Here is an 18,839-nt window from a genome sequence, read left to right as displayed (position 1 = left end):
TTTAAACGTACTCAGTGCCTTTTAAAGTGTTATCTCCTTACTCATACGATGCTTGATAATTGTAAAAGCTATGATTATATGCCATGGTACATAATTCCGCGCATAATTCCGGTCTAGACATCGAATGAGTGGGAAAAACCCTTCGAAAATTTCCATAACAAAAGCCACCCCACCTACCTCCCAAATTATGTAACTGGTGGAAACAATAAACCACAAAACGCTGGCGCCGGGCAAATAAATGGTGAAAATATGAATGAGGTGAAATTGGAAAAAAGTGAATGAAAGAAGAGGTGAAGGAATGTGCGTAAACCGAATAAATCCCGACAAAATGGGGGACATGGCAATACGTAGCAACTTAGGCGACGGCTGGCAGGATTTGCGCAGAAAACAAACACAAAATACTTGACATACATACGAGTACAGGAGCGGAATGTTGATGTAATAAGTTAAAGAAAGGAGATATGATGAAAGGAATAAATAAAAGAACATACGTGAGGATAAAATTGTTGGATTATATAAAGTGGAGGTAGAATTAAGGTATGTTATAGTTGCCAGTTACTCCAGCTCACCTACGTTGCAAATCAGCGTGTGTCTGTGTACGTATGTGTGTGCGAGTAAAACTGTTTGGAACTGTGTGTGGGAAAATAAGTGTTGAGATTTAGTATAAGCTACCCTGCTACGTGTGGTGGAAGTTTGTGTACGTTTTGTGAATGTGTGTGTGTGTGTGTGTGTGTGTGTGTGTGTGTGTGAATGTGCGTGTTAGATGAACGAGTGCAAGTGAGCGTTACGTGTGTAGACTGAGATAGGGCTGCGAATAGATAGAGTGCAAGTATGTGTGTGCCACCAGTTTCTGATCTCACCTACGTAGCAAATCGGCGTGTGTGTGTGTGTGTGTGTGTGCGTGTGTGTGTGTGTGCGCGCGCCAGGGGAGCCAAACTTGGCCTGTGTGACCACCCGGGGAAAGGGGAGGGGAGTGGGGGAAGGGGAGCTAGCCAGATTCTTCCTTCCCTTCCTCTCTTCCCCTCCCACCTTTCCTTCCCTTAGAAATGAACTTAATCTTCTCAGACTGGGGGGAAATTTACCAATATTAATCCCTTCTTGACGGTAAATCGCCAAATTTTGCAACTTTAAAACGAAGGAACTTGTAGCGAGGCTGCCGTCCAACGCCACACGGATTTCCCGAGCACTTACATTGGCGCCGTGGAATGCAACATTAAATTTAGCGTCCTAGCTCTGATTCAACACTTAGGAGATTTTAAAGCTTGAAATCATGGGTTCTAGTTATTGATCATTAATATTGTGTAGGTTTGGAATAGCTTAAATGGGTTAGAAAAGGTGATTTAGATTGTAATAAGGCAGGGGTCCCGGGTCGAGGCTAGCGGCCCCTCTCAGTTCAGCCTCAGTGTTAAGATGGCTGCCGAGTACCACGTCGCCCAGCCATAGACTTCTTTAAATGGCGAAAAGTAAGCTCGGTACTCCTCGTAGTCCTTCAAATCTGCCAATGGGTTTTAGATAAGTGTGCGGCGGAGGTGTGGAGTGCTTGGAAAAGTGCATAGTGGGTAGAAGAGAATGGAAAATTCAGTGTAAAAGTGGAGGGGGAGGGAAGGTTGATGGTGGAGAGAGGACAGGCCAGCTCCACCATCATCGGTAATTTTCCTCTTCCTCTTCTTCCTGCCACTTTGTCGCCTATTTCCCTAGCATCAACTACACGGTAACGACATTTTCCTTACATTCTAGTTCACGTGCATCAGTAACTTGCCGAGATAATTCGAGAAATGGGCGAATTGAATTTTAAGTAAATGACGTCTGGTGTTTGTATTTTTCTGTTTTCCTCCCCTCTCAGTGTATTCCTCGCCGATTTTCCTAGCCTAGCTTCGTGTTACCTCCCTTGGGCACTTTTTCATGTATTTATGAGTATGTCGTTTGAAAAATTCGTTTCTAATTTCATTGCCTACTTTATCTCCCTGTATTCCCACTTGCATATTTTCCACACTATCGTTCATTTTCATTCGTGTTCCCTGCACTATGTTAGTTCATTTGCGTGTGTGTTTGTTAATAATCATCAGCTTTTATTTTCGGTTTATGTACTATTTTTATATTATGCTCTACCGTACAAGTAAGTTTCTTCAGTTTTCTCTCCGTTCCCGCACGAATGTACTTGAAGTTAGTGGTTTTCGCAAGTTTTCCATACGAACACTTCCGTGGTTTCCTCACGATTTCCTCAGTTTGTGTACAGTTATTTCCTTGACCTCAGATTTAATTATAGTCATCCTATTTTTACGAACGTTATGATACATATTTTTGCCGTACGAACGTTACGTAAGTCCGTCTTTTCTCGTGAAAAATTTCTTTACCCAGTTCAAATGGGTACCCATTTTCTATTCGTGTGTTGTGTTTAAATCGTCAGCTGATTAGTTGAGTGTGCGTGTAAGGAATTTCTTCTGTTTTCTGTTCTGTTGATTAACTGGGCCGCTGTAAATGTGAGCAGTCGTGTTCGAATCATCTTTTTATTTAATAGCAATATCATTCTGCATTTACAAATCATTCTCCTTTGGTCAGTATTAGCCCCAGGGGTCATTTGCGGCGGAAGTATCTTGGGAGAAAAGTGTTAGCAAATGAGGTAAAAACCGAAAAGACTTAAAATACTTGAATTTCAGTTTATGGCTTCAGTAAACATTAGCTGCACTTTAAGCAACAGAAGCATCATATCAAAGTAGTTCCTTTCCTCTAGTCTTTTATATTTTTCTGGTTATTTTTAAGAGTGGTTACTGAGCGCTACACATTGTTTCTTTCCTTGTTATTTTTAGTCATGTTCCTTCAGCTGTATCATTTGTTTCTCGAGTGTATTGGCAGACACTTCCAACATGTTTCCCGGTCGCCTTTTAGTATCCCTGCTTAACCTTACATTAACCTAACCTAACAACTACGATTCGAGTAAGTTTTAATGAGTCCGCGTCGGTGAGTTATAAGGAACAATAAAAATAAGGGGGAAAAAATCAACTGAAAACAATTGTTTGCCACAATGAAAAAAAAAAAAATGGCGTAATAGCATTTGAATTGGTAAGCTCTTCCTGCTGCATTAAGTAAAATGTACAATTACCATGACTTCTGCTAAAACTTTCCCCAAATGACATCGAAATATGGGACACCACAGCTGTTACCAACCATTGAACTTGTTCTACTCACCGATATGTAAACCAATCAGTTGATCATACTGTAATTGCATATTTTTGTAATCCTGTTAGCTGTTCTCATTCACTTCCAGATACGGTATACACAACTCAACTCTTAATCTTCAGATCACTTGGTACAGTTGTTTGTATTAATCAGTCATCGGAATACGGCATTAAAAAAAAAAAAAAAAAATCTTCAACCTATGACATCTGCAAGTACGTTAGAGAAGTTTGTTTTACCTGTCATTTTTAGATATGAACCATTAAGCTTTTTACCACATTAATGCAAATGTATAAAACAGTTTTTGTATCAGGTCTTAACCACTTACCTCAGCCTTAAGAATCAGCTGTGGAAGGGAAACCAGTCATTTGCAAAATGTAAACAAATACTTTTATGGCAAATGCTCAGACGAAGTTGCGTCCATTGTGCCACCTCTCCATGCTTTCCCTAATGTTACACGGATATATGGTAGCACTCATGAATGGAATGTCACCCAGCCTCTGCCTATCAAAATTCTTTTATTTCCTGAACTGCATCTCTCTGGAACTCGCTTCCCTGGAGTTTTATCCCCCCAATCTTCAACCGATAGCTGTTCAAGTTCAGCTGTAACAGATGAATAGAGGATGCCAGTAATGTGGTATGGATTTTTTTTAAAATTCATTTTTCCTTCCTTTGTTCTTTTATTACAAAAAAATAAAAAGTCAAAGCTGTTTTCCCAGTTCTGGCAAAGCTGTATGGCATAATCACCCCATTGACAAGCAGCTGTTTAGCCACTCACTAAACAAGTGGCTCTGTTTTGTAAGCAGTGGTATCTTTTCAGTCTTTTTTTTTTTTTTTTTTTTTTTTTTTTTTTTTTTTCATTCGTATCTGTAAATTATGAATAAGCTGTGGTAATTCTATACCAAATGGATGCAGCAGCTCCAACTACCTTCTTACAACCTCTCAGTCGGAAGGAAAGTAATTTTGGTACAGATACTACCTAGTTGTGTGTTGAATTTTGTATGCTGAAAGTGTTGGAAAAAACAAAATATACTTGTTTGGGGCCATTTAACCTTTCTATGGCCACTGGCGTCAAATGACGTTTTACTATAATGTGGCCTCCGGCGTTGATGCAGCATGACTTGCAGAAAAGTGCAAAAAATTTGTTGGGAAAAGAACTAAGGTCTGGGAGATGTTGAAACAGACCAACTGTATCCTCTAAACCACTCAGTCAGTATATCGTGAATCAGTCGTGAGTGGATTCCAGTCTTTTCTATCTATATATTGCCAGACACCATAATCCCGTAAGGGGTGGCTATTTGACTTTGAGTTATTTGTATTACTGGGCGGGACACTAACCCTCCACCAACCCACTTGTTTTGACACGTAGGGAGCACGTATGGTTTGGTTATGTTGTTAACAACCAGCGTTGTAAATGGTTTCTTGGCATACAGAAAACCATTTGGCTTGTCACTTGGTGGAAAACCACCTATAAAGTAAAGAAAAGCAATAAGAACTGACAGGAAAGATGGGAGAAATAGGAAGAGAGGAGGGCAGACACAGAAATGATGAAGGCTAAGGAAGAAGTTGGCAGCACCACATCAAGTGAGTGGATGATGGTTGCCACCACCAACCACTATTCCGGTCTTTTGCTCCCTTCAAATGTTAGTGTAAGAATAAGAAAGTCAAGAAAAAAGAAGTGCTGCACCCATTATCTTCTGTCCTTCCTTCTCTCATTCCTAAACCACCTAAAATAAAAAATAACTCCATAGGAATAAACATTTTAAATAAAAAGAGGGCAGTTATAATTATATTTTTATTTTTAAGTACGTACTTACTAATAATATACCACCATGAAACTTTTATCATTTTATATATATATATATATATATATATTTAACCCATTGGATTCCAGGGGTGCTGGACGAGGCATTGCACTGGGGGGGCACTAGGCGTACCGCCCTCTGCCTCTTGACTCATAGTCGTGAAACTCATAGGTCCCTACCCAGGGGTTCCCTACTTTATACATACTTGAAAAATCCCAGTTCTGTCCAATACTCTGGACACTGGGCTGCAGTGGGTTAAAGAGACCGATAGGTTTGCCAGTCATTAACCCATTGAATCCCAGGGGTGCTGGGCGAGGCATTGCACTGGGAAGGCACTAGGCGTACCGCCCTCCGCCTCCCGGCTCATAGTCGTGAAGCTCATAGGTCCTTACCTGGGGGTTCTCTACTTTATACAGACTTGAAAAAAACCAGTTCTGTCCAATACTCTGGACACTGGGCTGCAATGGGATATATATATATATATATATATATATATATATATATAATATATATATATATATATATTTCAAAAACATTTCAGCATCATATGAGGTGTTCTCATAGTGAATATATGGATGTAAAACCTTCCCTTCCCTTCACATAATTCTTTTGTTCGAGATGCAATTCTTGGGTCATGTTGAATTTTGGTCGAGATGGTTTGGCCTATACACACAGCAGACTTAAAGTAGCATCCGTATTTTCTCTTTCCACGTGAATAAGACCACCCATATTTAAAAAGAAATGAAAATCCTTTGGGGGAATAAACATAAGAGGGAAGACATTCATACTGTAATTATATTTTTATAAGTACACGTTCTTACAGAATTTGTTCATTTTACATACTGCTTTGCACAAGCATTTCAGCAACATATGAGGTGATCTTGTGGCAAATATATGGATGTAAAACCATCCCTTTTCCTTCACACTAATTCCCTTGTGTGAGATGCTAATCATGAGTCATATTGAATTTTAGATGCTGCGGTTCAGCCTGTTCATACAAAAGAGGAACCTTATCTGGTTATAGTCTAAAAATATTGTCTCCTCTCTTTAGACACAAACTAAATCACCCAGACCATTAATAAACACAATGAACATGATTTTTTTTTTTTTTTTTTTTTTTTTTTTTTTTTAACCTGTTGTATTATGTACTGTACTGATTTTGCTATATTTTTTCAAAAACATTTCAGCAACATATGAGGCGTTCTCGTAATGAATGTATGGATGTAAAACCTTCCCTTCCCTTCACATAATTCCTTCTTTCGAGATGCAGATCTTGGGTCATGCTGAATTTTGGTCGAGATGGTTTGGCCTATACACACACAGCAGACTTAAAGTAGCATCCATATTTTCTCTTTCCACTTGAATTAGACCACCCATGTTTAAAAAAGAAATAAAAATCCTTGAGGGAATAAACATAAGAGGGAAGACATTCATAGTGGTCAGAATAGGGCTAGTGATAGTAAAAATGTTCACTTCTGGATGTTTTCCTGCAGAAAGCAGGTGTTTTGGTCTAGTGTGGCCAGAGTTGCGTCAGATGGCTACTTTCAGATATCACCAGTGGCTGATGTGGATAGATAGTCCAATTTGGTGAGGAGTGGATGGATGCATGTACAGTAATACCTCGATATGTGATACCCCAACACACGATACCCCGGGTTAACGAAGGGGGTAGAAATTGCACCATACCCCCCCTAATGATGTGTTTTGATTTTTCTTATCGATTTTGATAATATTTCATACTAAAATTGTGTGTTTAGGTTGATCTATAAACTGTTTTTAGACTTAGATTAATGTGTTTTAGCCGTAGGTGGGGTGCATATTGTCATTTTGGGGTACAGTTTACTAAGCTTGGTGGTGGAATGATGAGGTGAAACGAGCTGTGGAACAAAAGAAGAAGGTATATAGTGAATGGTTAACAAGTAGAGGTAGGGAAGAAGATGAGAGAGAGAAGAGAGAGGTATATGTGAGTAGGAGAAGGGAGGTGAAGAGACTGGTGAAGGAGAGTAAGAAGAAAGTGGATGAAGAGTTTGGGAGGAATCTGAGTGTGAAATGAAGGGAGAGTATGAAATTGTTTTGGAAGGAGGTAAAGAAAGTAAGGCAGTGTGAAAGGGGCAATAGGAGGAGAGTGAAAGATAGGAATAATAGATTATTGGTGGAGAAGAGAGAGAAATTGAGGAGATGGAAGGAGCACTTTGAGGATTTGTTGAATGTAGAGAGTGACAGTAGTGGAAGTATAAGTGGTTGGGGGAATGGCTGGGAGAAGAAGAGATGAGAGGAGGGAGGAAGAGATCAGTAGGATGGAACTAGTGGAAGCAATGAAGAAGATCAAGTTGGGAAAGGCCCCAGGAATTGATGGAGTGTGTGGTGAAATGCTGAGGTATGGGGATGAGATTGTTGTGGATATGGAAGTTGTGTACATTGGCTTGGGAAGAGGGAAGGTTCCAGAGGACTGGAAATCAGGCATAATTGTTCCTTTATTTAAAGGAAAAGGGGAGAGAGAAGCATGTGGTAACCATAGGGGTATTTGCCATCTTAGTGTGACTGGTAAAATATATGGTAGATTACTCATTGATAGGGTTAGGCATATGACAGAGGAGCTAGTTGGAGAAGAACAAGGGAGATTTAGGAAGGGAAAAGGGTGTGTAGATCTGATAGTTGTTCTAAGATTATTAGTGGAGAAATATCTAGAGAAAGGAAAGAAAGTGTATGCTGCCTTCATGGACTTGGAGAAAGCTTATGACAGAATAGATAGGCAAGGTATGTGGAAGGTATTAAGAATATATGGAGTGGATGGGAAATTGCTGAATGCTGTGAAGAGTATGTACAAAGGAGCTAGGGCTATGGTGCGAGTGGATGGTGAGCTGAGTGAGTTCTTTGATCTCAATGTGGGACTGAAACAAGGTTGTGTGATGTCTCCATGGCTGTTTAATATATACATGGATGGGGTTGTAAAGGAGGTGCAGGGTAGGGCAGTGGATGTTGGGGTGGCTCTAATGAATGAGGGTGAGATTTGGAAGATTCTGGTGTTGCTGTTTGCTGATGATACAGTATTGTTGAGTGAAGGTGAATGGGAGTTGCAAGGTTTGGTGAATGAATTTGGGACAGTGTGTAGGAGGAGGAAGCTGAAAGTTAATGTAAACAAAAGTTATGGTGTTTGAGAGGAATGAAGTCACAGAATGTACAGTGAGGTTGGATGGTGAGGATATGGAGAGTGTGAGTGCATCTAGTACCGTACTTGGGTAATGTGATGAGTAAGGATGGAACTTTGGGGGATGAAGTGCGTGAAAGGGTACAACAGCAGTGATGAGAAATTGGGAGGTGAGTATGGAAGAAGTCACTGCATGATAGTATTGTGATCCCTACCCTGACGTATGGGGGGCGCGGAAGCACAGTGGTAGTGCGCCGGACTCGTAATCGGGGGATTGCGAGTTCGAGCCTCGCCCGGGCTGCCGTGCCGGGAGTGGTAGCTCGCTCCTGTAACCCTAGCGGGGCTATATAGTCCAATACAGGGCTTAGCTCAGGGGAACTCCATTTCTTCCATTACCCTGACGTATGGAAGCGAGGCGTGGACCTTGCAAGAGGGGAACAAGTCAAGGGTGAGAGCAGTGGAATTGAGTTACTTGAGAGGAGCATGTGGAGTGACATGGAGGGACAGGTTGACGAATGAAGTGAAGGAACGTTGTGGGGTGGATGTGGATGTGGTTGAGAAGATTAGGAGAAATACACTGTGGTGGTTTGGATGTGGAGAGAATGGAGAATGAAAGACTAAGAGGGTGTATGTAGGTGAGGTGGAGGGAGAGAGAGGGAGAGGTAGACCAAGGATGAGGTGGAGGGAGGGAGTTGAGAGGTATATGAGGGAGGAGGGGGTGAATTGGGGGGAGGGTAGTCAAATGGTGGGCGACAGGGCGTCTTGGAGACGTTTTGTCTGCGGCCACCCTTTGCGGGATTAGGGTGTCAGGCTATAGATAGATTTTTTTCCAGACAGAGAACCATTTACAACACTGGGTGGTAACCATATAACCAAACCATACGTGCTTCCTATGTGTCAGCAAGTGGGTTGGTGGAGGGTTAGTGCCCCTTCCCGTAAAACAAATAACTCAAAGTCAAATGGCCACCCCTTATGGGATTTTGGCGTCTGGCAATAGATGGATAGATTTGACGATATTCTGATTTGTTGATTTTAGTGAGTTATTTACAGGTGTTAGGCTTAGGTTAGCTTCCTTGACAGTTATTAGGCCATTTAGATTGCCTCTAAATATGTTTTTGGGCTCATCTGGATGGGTTTTGGAATTGGTTTGGGGGGAAACCCAAGGCTGGTAAACACACTGAAATACATGCTAAAAGTAAGCCGATATACTATACCCTACCTAATGATGGGGTTTTACCTAACTAATTAGATCGTTAAATGTGGGTATGACTGTAGTATTTATAGTATGAAAACGCAACCTGGTTTACATAATGCAGCCACAATCGAAACTGTGATGATGGGAAGCTGTGGTTCTTTGCTAATTTTACATATATTCACTTTTTTTTCTTGAATTATTATTGTGTAAGACACTATAAACACTCACCTATGGCACAATAAACACTCATGCTGCACAGTCACTTTAGTGGTAAATCACCAGGTTTCTTATTTTCCATGCATTACTGTACAGTACTTGATTTTATTATTTACTTCTATTTGCTTACATTTATATTATTTTCATTATATACACTGTTTACACATCACTATCAGTTAGTTCGTCACTTGGTAGTTCTCCAACTTCAACTGGAAGTCAGGAGTAAGCACAATATCTTTGGCAGCACGACGTGACCTAGATTTGTGTCAGATGGCTACTTTCAGATATATACTGTCAGTGGCTGATGTGGATAAATAGTCCATTGTGGTGTGGAGTGGGTGGATGCATGGAGTACTGTACTTGTAGCATTGAAACAAAAGCTGGTGTATGTAATGCGGCCGCGGTCGAAACTATGATGGTGGGAAGTTGAGGTTCCGTGCTGATTTTACGAATTTTGACACACACACACACACACACACACACACACACATATATAGATAGATAGATAGATAGATATACTGTATTGTGTATATCTATTTATCTATCTATCTATTCTATATATATAATCTACAGCGTATACCGGTATATAAAATATAGATAGATAATCGTGTGTTTATATACAGTATATATGTATAATATACAGCAGCCGTGGCTCAGCGGGTTAGAGCGCTCCGCTCTGACCGAAGGGTCGGAGGATCGAATCCACCCAAGGGTCATTGGTAGACATCAGGAAGGGCATGGTCACAAAATGCTACAAGCTCCAGTCCAAAAGTCCTCTACCCAGGGACAATGCCTTAGCCCTTAGGGGATACCTGGTGTAAAACCAAATTATTTTTATTTTTATATACCGATATATATAAATATAGATAGATAATCGTGTGTTTATATATATATATATATAATATAGATACCAGTATATATATATATATATATATATATATATATATATAGATAGAAAGATACCAGTATATATATATATATTATATAGATACCAGTATATTTACATATATATATATATGAAGTGGAGTTTCAGATTTCGATGGGGATGGGTACCCAAAAATCGCCATGAAATAGAAATCATCGAAATTTAAACTGAACTTCTTATGGGAAAAATTATCTTGGGTCTGGGGCCTCCAAACCTAACTACATAAAATCATGATTTTGTTGCCTACACCCCCCTGTAAAGTTTATGAACTATAATTGTGGTTAAGTAACTGTAGTTCTGCATTGTATTGCTGTACTGTAGTGCAGAATACAGATTATCGCCTTGTCAGCAAGTGTATACCGGTACTTGGTGTATTTCTGCCCTTTCCTGTACAGTATTACCTTTTCTCCTTTGGCTGCGAAGATTTAGAGGTGCCAGACACCTTAATCCTGTACCGTATGGGGTGGCCACAAACAAATCGACTCTACATCGCCCTGTCCCCCACCATTTCACTGCCCTGCTCACAACTCACACCCCCCTCTCTCATATACCTCTCCACCCCATGCCACCATCTCATCCTCGGTCTCCCCTTCTCTCCCCCCCTCCATATCACTCACATACACTCTCCTCATCAGTCTCTCACTCTCCATCCTCTCCACATGGCCAAACCACCTCAGTGTGTTCCTCTTAACGCTTCCTGCCACATCCACATCCACACCACGATGCTCCTTTACATCCTCATATGTCAGCCTGTCTTGCCATGTGACTCCACGGGCTCCTCTTAAATAACTCATTTCCACTGCTGCCACTCTTGACTTGTGTCCTTTCAACAACCCCATGTTCCCACCATCATAGCTTCAGCTGTGGCTGCATTACATACACCAAGTTTGTGTTTCCATGCTACAAATACTCCATGCATCCACCTGCTCAACACCAAAATGGACTATCTGTCCACATCAGCTTCTGATGGTATCTGGAAGTAGCCATCTGACGCAAATCTGGGTCATGCCACACTGCCAAAGGTATTGTGCTTACTCCCGACTTCCAGTTGAAGTTGGAGAACTTCAAGTGTTGAACTAACTGATATTGATGCATAAATATTGTATATAATGAAAGTAATATACGTAAATGTAAGTAAATACAGTACTGTATAATGAAACCATAAAATCACATAATGTAAGGAAAATAAATGTGTGATTTGCCATAACTAATGTGACTGTGTGCAGCATAAGTGTTTATAGTGCCCTATGTGAGTGTTTATAGTGCCTTATACCCCCCCAAAAAAAAAAAAAAAAAAAAAAAAAAAGAAAGAAAGAAAATACGTACTTTTAGCACGGAACCCCAACTTCCCATTGTCATAGTTTCAACTGTGGTTGCATTACATAAACCAGGTTGCGTTTCCATGCAACAAATACTCCATGCATTCTCCCGCTGAGCACCTAAGTGGACAATCCATTCACATCAACCACTGGTGGTAGCTGAAAGTAGCCATCTGACGCAAACCTGTGCGTGCTGGACCAAAACACCTATTTTCGGGTGGAAAACAGCCAAAATGAGCACTTTTATTATCACAAGGCTTATTTTGACCACTTTGCTGGTCTATTCATGAGGGAAAAATACAAGATGAAACTGGCTGGCATTCTAGGTAACTTTACCGTCCAGACCCTCAACAATCTAGGCACAAAAGCCGAAAAAGGCTTCGGCACTGAACGGGTTACCGTATGTTTTAACTAAACCTAATTAATCTGTCATAACCTAACCCATCCTAACTTAATCACCTAATTTATCTAAACCTAATGTATTGGTAGAGAATTTGAAATTATACCAAAACTGAGACATGCATTAGGAGTTTGGCAGCAAGTTCTGCTCTTGGTGATAACTATGAGGGTGATGGTATGTGTGATGTCATGAACAAACAATTACATTTTTCACAGGTAAGATAAAAAAAAGAAATTGCCTGTATCTGTGGTAGTCTGTGAAGCATTACAGGTAACCTGTGATAGACTAATTTCAGTAGGGAGCTAGAGGGGTACCGTACTCAGTGGAGCACATTCCACTAACAAGGGCAACATAATTTCCAAACCACTCTTCATATTGGGTTAGTTTTCTCATCATTGAATAGAGTTTCACAGTAATGTTTTCCGGATCCATAGTCTGTAATATTTACTGTTACTGTTAAATACCATAAATTCAGACAGCGCCCAAATTTCAGACATTTTGCAAAAAAATGTAATAATTCAAGTTTATTGGAAGAGAGTGTGATATTTGCAAAAAATAATAATATGGGTCGGTAGGGTAATCTTTAAAGATTATTATGTGTACAGGTAAGTATTAAACTAGCTTGAACATGTGCAGGTGAATAAAAATTTATGAATCAAATGGAAATTTAATTGGCATTTTTTAACCCTGCAAAACTTTGTTCACACAGAACAAACAGTTTCAATTGTAAGAACGTGATTAGTACGATTATATGTGGAAAAGTGCTTACGTACAGGGCAGTAAACTGTTTTAAAATATATACAAGCATTATCTTGCCATGACTGTTTTATTGAATATGGTATTTCTTCATTTTACAGAATAAATTCATTACTTTGGACAGATAAATTACTTAAGCCAAATAAATTTCAAACCAGTAATAAGTTTTATTTTGAAGAAAGAAGTCTGTCTATCTATCTATTGCCAGATGCCTTAATCCCGCATGGGGTGGCCACAAACCAATCGCCTCCACTTCACCCTGGCCCCTGCTATTTCACTGCCCTGCTCCCAATTCACACACCCCCCTCTTTCATATACCTCTCCACTCCATCCCTCCATCTCATCCTTAGTCACCCCCTCCCTCTCCCCCCCTCCACCTCACACTCTCCTCGTCAGTCTCTCACCCTCCATCCTCTCCACATGGCCAAACCACCTCAGTGTGTTCCTCATAATGCTTCCTATCACATCCACATCCACACCACAACACTCCTTTATATCCTCATTTGTCAGCCTGTCTCTCCATGTGACTCCACGGGCTCCTCTTAAATAACTCATTTCCACTGCTCTCACTCTTGACTTGTGGCCTTCCAACAATGTCCAAGCTTCACTTCCATACGTTAGAGTTGGTATCACAATACTGTCGTGTAGTAACTTTTTCACTTCCATGGTCACTTCCCTGTTTCTTATCACTACTTTCAAGAAACAAGCAACCTTTCTTCCTTGTTGTACCCTTTCAAGCACTTCACCCTCCAAACTTCCATCCTTACTCATCACACTCCCTGAGTACTTAAACGTACAGTACTCACATTTTCCATTTCCTCATCATCCAACCTCACTACATTCACTGACTTCACCTCTCTCAAAGGCCATCACTTTACTCTTCCCTACATTCACCTTAGATTCTGTTTCTTGCACACTCTCCCAAACTCATCCACCAAGCATTGCAGCTCCCTTTCGTCTTCACTTAACAACACAGTATCATCTGCAAATGCAGTACAGGGGGTTTCCAAATACTACCCTCTCTCACTATGGCCACTCCAACATTCACTGCCCTACCTTGTATCTCTTTTATTATCCCATCCATGTACAGATTGAACAACCATGGAGACATGACACATCCCTGTTTCAACCCAACCTTCAAAGAGAAAAATTCACTCAGTTCACCATCCACATGCACTGCAGCCTTAGCATCATCATACATACTCTTCACAGCATTCAGCAACTTCCCATCTACTCCATGTATTCTTAATACTTTCCACAATCCATGTCTATCCACCCTGTCATATGCTTTGTCCAAATCCATGAAGGCCGCATACAACTTCTTTCCCTTCTCTAGAAACTTTTCCACTAAAGATCTAAGAATGACACTCTGATCTACACAACCTCTTCCCTTCCTAAAGCCTCCCTGTTCTTCTCCAACTAATTCCTCTGTTATTTCTCTAACTCTGTCAACAAGTATCCTACCATACACTTTTCCTATTACACAAAGAAGACAAATGCCCCTGTGATTACCAAACACTTCTTTTTCCTCTTTTCCTTTGTACAAGGGAATAATTATACTGTACCTGACTTCCAGTCCTCTGGGACTCTACCTTTCTTCCAAGCCAATCTGCACATCTTCCACATCCATTCTACTACTATCTCTCCCCCATGCTTCAGCATTTCACCACACACTCCATCAATTCCTGGGGCTTTCCCCATCTTGACTTAATTGCTTCCACAACTTCTATCCTCTGATACTATTTATTTACAGTATTTTATACTGGAAGTCAAGGAAGTTTTTTTTTTTTTTTTTTTTTTTTTTTTTTTTTTTACTATCCTTATGTGAAACTCCATTGATATATCTAATTTTTGTCAGTATATTTCTAGCTGATGGTGTAATGCAATATCCCAGTTTTATATACTAAGCTATCATGAACAGCATATTATGAAGTGAAATATATTGTTAGGCTGTTTTTAAGAAATTTGTATCTCTCTGATGTAGAAACAATTTTTTTTCAATTTCCTATTATTTTGATATTGAGGAATCTTCTGTTCGGTAATTCAATTTACCCTTAGCTGGAAAAATGCAGACTATAGGTGTGTGTGTGTGTGTGTGTGTTTGTGTGACTAATGTATTACCAAAGTGTGTAGCTCGTTAATACGTTCCTTGGTGCCTTCGTAACGTGCCTGTGTGTGCGCGTTTCTGTGGATTTCTGTGTCATTAGAACCAGTAAAAAGTGTTTAACATTATATTATGTTATTTCAATATGTTTTTGTTGTGGCAGTAAGATAGCTACTTGATAATTAATTGAAGTTTTGTTTAGGAATAAGAGGCCAGTTCCTCTTACAGTTTGGGGTACATGCAATGTATTTTTATATATTTTTTCATCTGAAAAAGTTTCTGGATAGTTCTTAGTTATATTTATGGCCAGAATAACTCACTGCAATGTGATATGATGAAGCTTAATGTGATCTCAATGTATCAGCTCAAAAAAGATATTTTTGGATGTCTCTATACTGTATATAACTCGGGTCATGCGTGCCCATTTTTTTTTTTTTTTTTTTTTTTAACTAAAGTGTCCGAGGTTTGGACAGTGTGTCCAGAGATAGGTGCTATTAACCATTCTCATGTTGAAAGGGCAAATACATGGATGTCCAGAGTTTGGAAGAGCTGTCCAAAGTTAAGAAATTTGTTCCTAACTTCGAACACTTGAAAAAAAAAAAAAAAGTTTAGCGTGGTTAATATTTTTTATTATATCGATTCAGTCGATACTGTCCCTGGCTACCACATGACACCAACAGAGATAAAATTGCTCCATTTTATACAGAATTATTCATTACAACACAAAAAAACTATCAGAAGTTAGGGAGTTTAACGGTACTGTCTGGTTTGGTCCCAAAGGTTAATTAACTGGTCCTTGGGACATGGGCTATCTACCCACCAACTTTGGTCCAAATCTCTCTCTCAGTTTTTGAGTAATCTTACTAACAAATGGGTGAAAACACTCGTCTTGTCGGAGGGAATAAGGAGGGGGCCATGCCAATTTGACAGAGAATTACTGTAAACAATTTTTACATCCAAATATAAACAAGTAAGTGTTCCTTTGTAAATGTAAAATCATCATTATGTTTCCATTAACCTTAAATGTAAAACAGCTTTTTTCCGATCATAATTGTAATTAATTAATTGCATTCATATTTTATAGACTGTAAACTGGCTATGTTAACCAGTCACAGACCTGTATAAATGTAAACTAAGAAGTAAATGTGGAATGATTTTCACATTACCTCATCCCTTTATTTTATTTATTTTTTAATGGGTTTTCGTTTATTTTTAATTTTTTATGGTAATTTTTATCGGTAGTGCCCTGTGTTGACTTCTCTCCCATCACTCACCATGGCAAATAAGAAATTTCTGATAACAATAAGCATTAAAAATTGATTGAAACAAGAAAAACCATCAGGAAAAAAGGGTGGGTCTGGTTAGTACTTGGATGGGTGACCGCCTGGGAACACCAGATGCTGTTGGCATCCCTATGTGTCAAGTGGGGTTGGTGGAGGATTAGTGCCCCTCCCTGTAAAACAATTAACTCTGAGCCCTTGGCCACCCCGTGTGGGATACATGGCGTCTGGCAATGAATGAATGAATGCTTAGTTGGTGGTGGTTTCATTCCTTTAGATTCCCCCTCCCCTATGACATTAATCATTCAGACTGCCACAGATCCTAACCTTGAAAAACTAGAATGAAATTCAGAAGAAGTGGCACAAAGAAGACCTCTGTAATTTGATGAGATAATATAGAAAATGGGTACATTGAGTGACAAGCTAAATGGTTTCCTGTACACCAGGAAACCATTTACTATGCTGGGTGGTACCCGTATAACCAAATTTTGGCACCTGGTAGTTTAATGGGTAATTACGGTGCTCCAGTCGGATTGAGCCAGTGAAGGTTTACATCCAAGGGATGGTTGGGGTTTATTGCTCACGTAATGCTACTCAGGGATGAGTGAGGCTGGTCACTCTCATCTTAAATGTCAGGACCAACTTGCCTAGCCCCGGGCTCCAACGCTTCTTATGGGGCAACGTAGGATTGGATGATGATGATGATGATGGAAAATAAGTTGGGTCATTATGAGCAAAAAAGAAAAAAAAAAAATCAGTAAGTGTTAATTACAGCTAATTATTACCAGTGCTAGCTATATTTACTTACTATCTGCTCCATGTTATAACCACTCAGCGCATCCAGTGAGCTGTATCTATGAATCACAGCTTCTTGAACACAAATTTTAATTGATTAGGACCTGAATTCACAAACAGAATGGATGATTAGGTCCCTGTTGCAAATATGAATAATTTTTTTAAGGAAAGAGATAGGAAAGGGCAGTCTTATCATTTGTTCTTCACGGATGAGAAATTGATCTTGAGCTCTTGTGAGTCCTGCTCGGGAGCTGCAAATAGAAATACAGTATGTACCAATAGCAATGTAAATTATTACTGGTAGTTGTTCACCCAGTCCGCTATACCATATGTCTGTTACTGAACATACAGATTCAGTCTTGCAAATATAATTATACACTAAGTTAACCAGTCAGCTGTTTCTGTAAACTTGTTCAACCCAGAGGCATCTTTCCTGTTTTATTCACCTTTTAATGATTTTATTTAGTTCTGGATAGTCTCTTCAAACTGGGGAAGTTAGGTATGGTATTGCCTAAATAATTTCAGTATGTGAAACCTGTCCTTATATGAATGTATCTGGTAGCAATAGGAATAAGATTTTACCTGGTTTAAAGGGATTAATTACAGCCACCTGTGCTTGTATAAATTGTCAGTCACAGTTGATAGTTGGCCAGTCATCCGTAATTCATACCCAGTCACTATAATCCAGTCTGTATTTGCTATTCAGTTGTAAATAGTGCTAAAGCTAATCAGTGGTAGCTAAGTCCAAGCCAGTCGTCTGTTAATCTAGTCACAACTGGAGTAAATTCAAGCCAGTCAGTGACACCTGGAGTAGATCTAAGGCAGTCAGATGTATAAGCACATGTGAAGTAGATCTAAACCAATCAGATGTCAAGGTAGTCACTTAAGGAGTAGATTTAATTCTGTCATATGTTAAGCCAACCTCATGGGAAGTAGAACTAAGCCAGTCAGATATTAAAACTCGCTTCACTAGATATACCGTAAACCTATCAGCTGTTAAAACAATCATGTATAGAGTACCGTAGGTCGTAGTCACTCGTGATAACCCAGTCACAACTGGAGTAGATAGACGGTCAGATTTTAAGCCAATTACAGCTGGATGCCTGGGCCATTCAGCTGTATAGTCACCCACAGTGGGGTATGGTATCTAATCCAGTCAGGTTTTTAGCCAGTCATAGTATCTAAGCCAGTTAGTAGTATGATTAATCATCTCATCTTAATAACAACTGTTGTGCCATGTCTGGCTGCTGTTGACCTGATCACAGATGGATATTTATGTTTGTTAGCCATTGGACCAGTCACAGTTGGTTTTTTGTGTTGTCAGACAGGCAGGTGTTGATTCAGTTAGTGGTTGAACCAGTCACAGCCAGATATCTAAGTCAGTATGCTTTTGAACCAATTATAGCTGGATAGTTACCCCAGTTAGGCATTAATCAAGCCACAGCTGGTTATCCAAGCCAGTCAACAGTGCAACCAGTAATCATCAGTAATCAGCATATATCATATCTCAGTTGGGCACAGTATTTAAGCCAGCCAGACATTGGATCAGTCACAATCAGATAAGGTACCAGTATTTCAGTCAGCTGTTTTCCAGTGAAAACACAACCTACTTATAATGGCCTTCAGATTGCAGGATTGTGTTGCATTTGATACATTCCCCCACTCTCACTCTGTGAATGGTTATGCGATTGGTTTGTTCCTCATGTGGTGCTTTGTCCATTT

General features: G+C 39.8%; 1 protein-coding gene across 1 annotated transcript in view; it reads left to right on the top strand.

Moving 5' to 3' along the window:
- The first annotated feature begins 1,436 nt into the window (after nt 1-1,436).
- gw (trinucleotide repeat containing adaptor protein gawky) overlaps nt 1,437-18,839 on the top strand; it is a 238,672-nt gene continuing 221,269 nt past the window's right edge. Inside the window, 1 exon segment of the mRNA XM_080274238.1 lies at nt 1,437-1,463. Coding sequence (XP_080130364.1) covers nt 1,454-1,463 — 10 coding nt within the window. The 5' untranslated portion in view covers nt 1,437-1,453.

The sequence above is a fragment of the Coenobita brevimanus genome, chromosome 57 (assembly GCF_032717465.1).
Source record: "Coenobita brevimanus isolate Jiangsu-jjx chromosome 57, ASM3271746v2, whole genome shotgun sequence".
Taxonomy (NCBI): Eukaryota; Metazoa; Arthropoda; class Malacostraca; order Decapoda; family Coenobitidae; genus Coenobita; species Coenobita brevimanus.
Note: the sequence above shows the minus strand (reverse complement) of the source record. Positions and strands in the feature narration are given on the sequence as shown.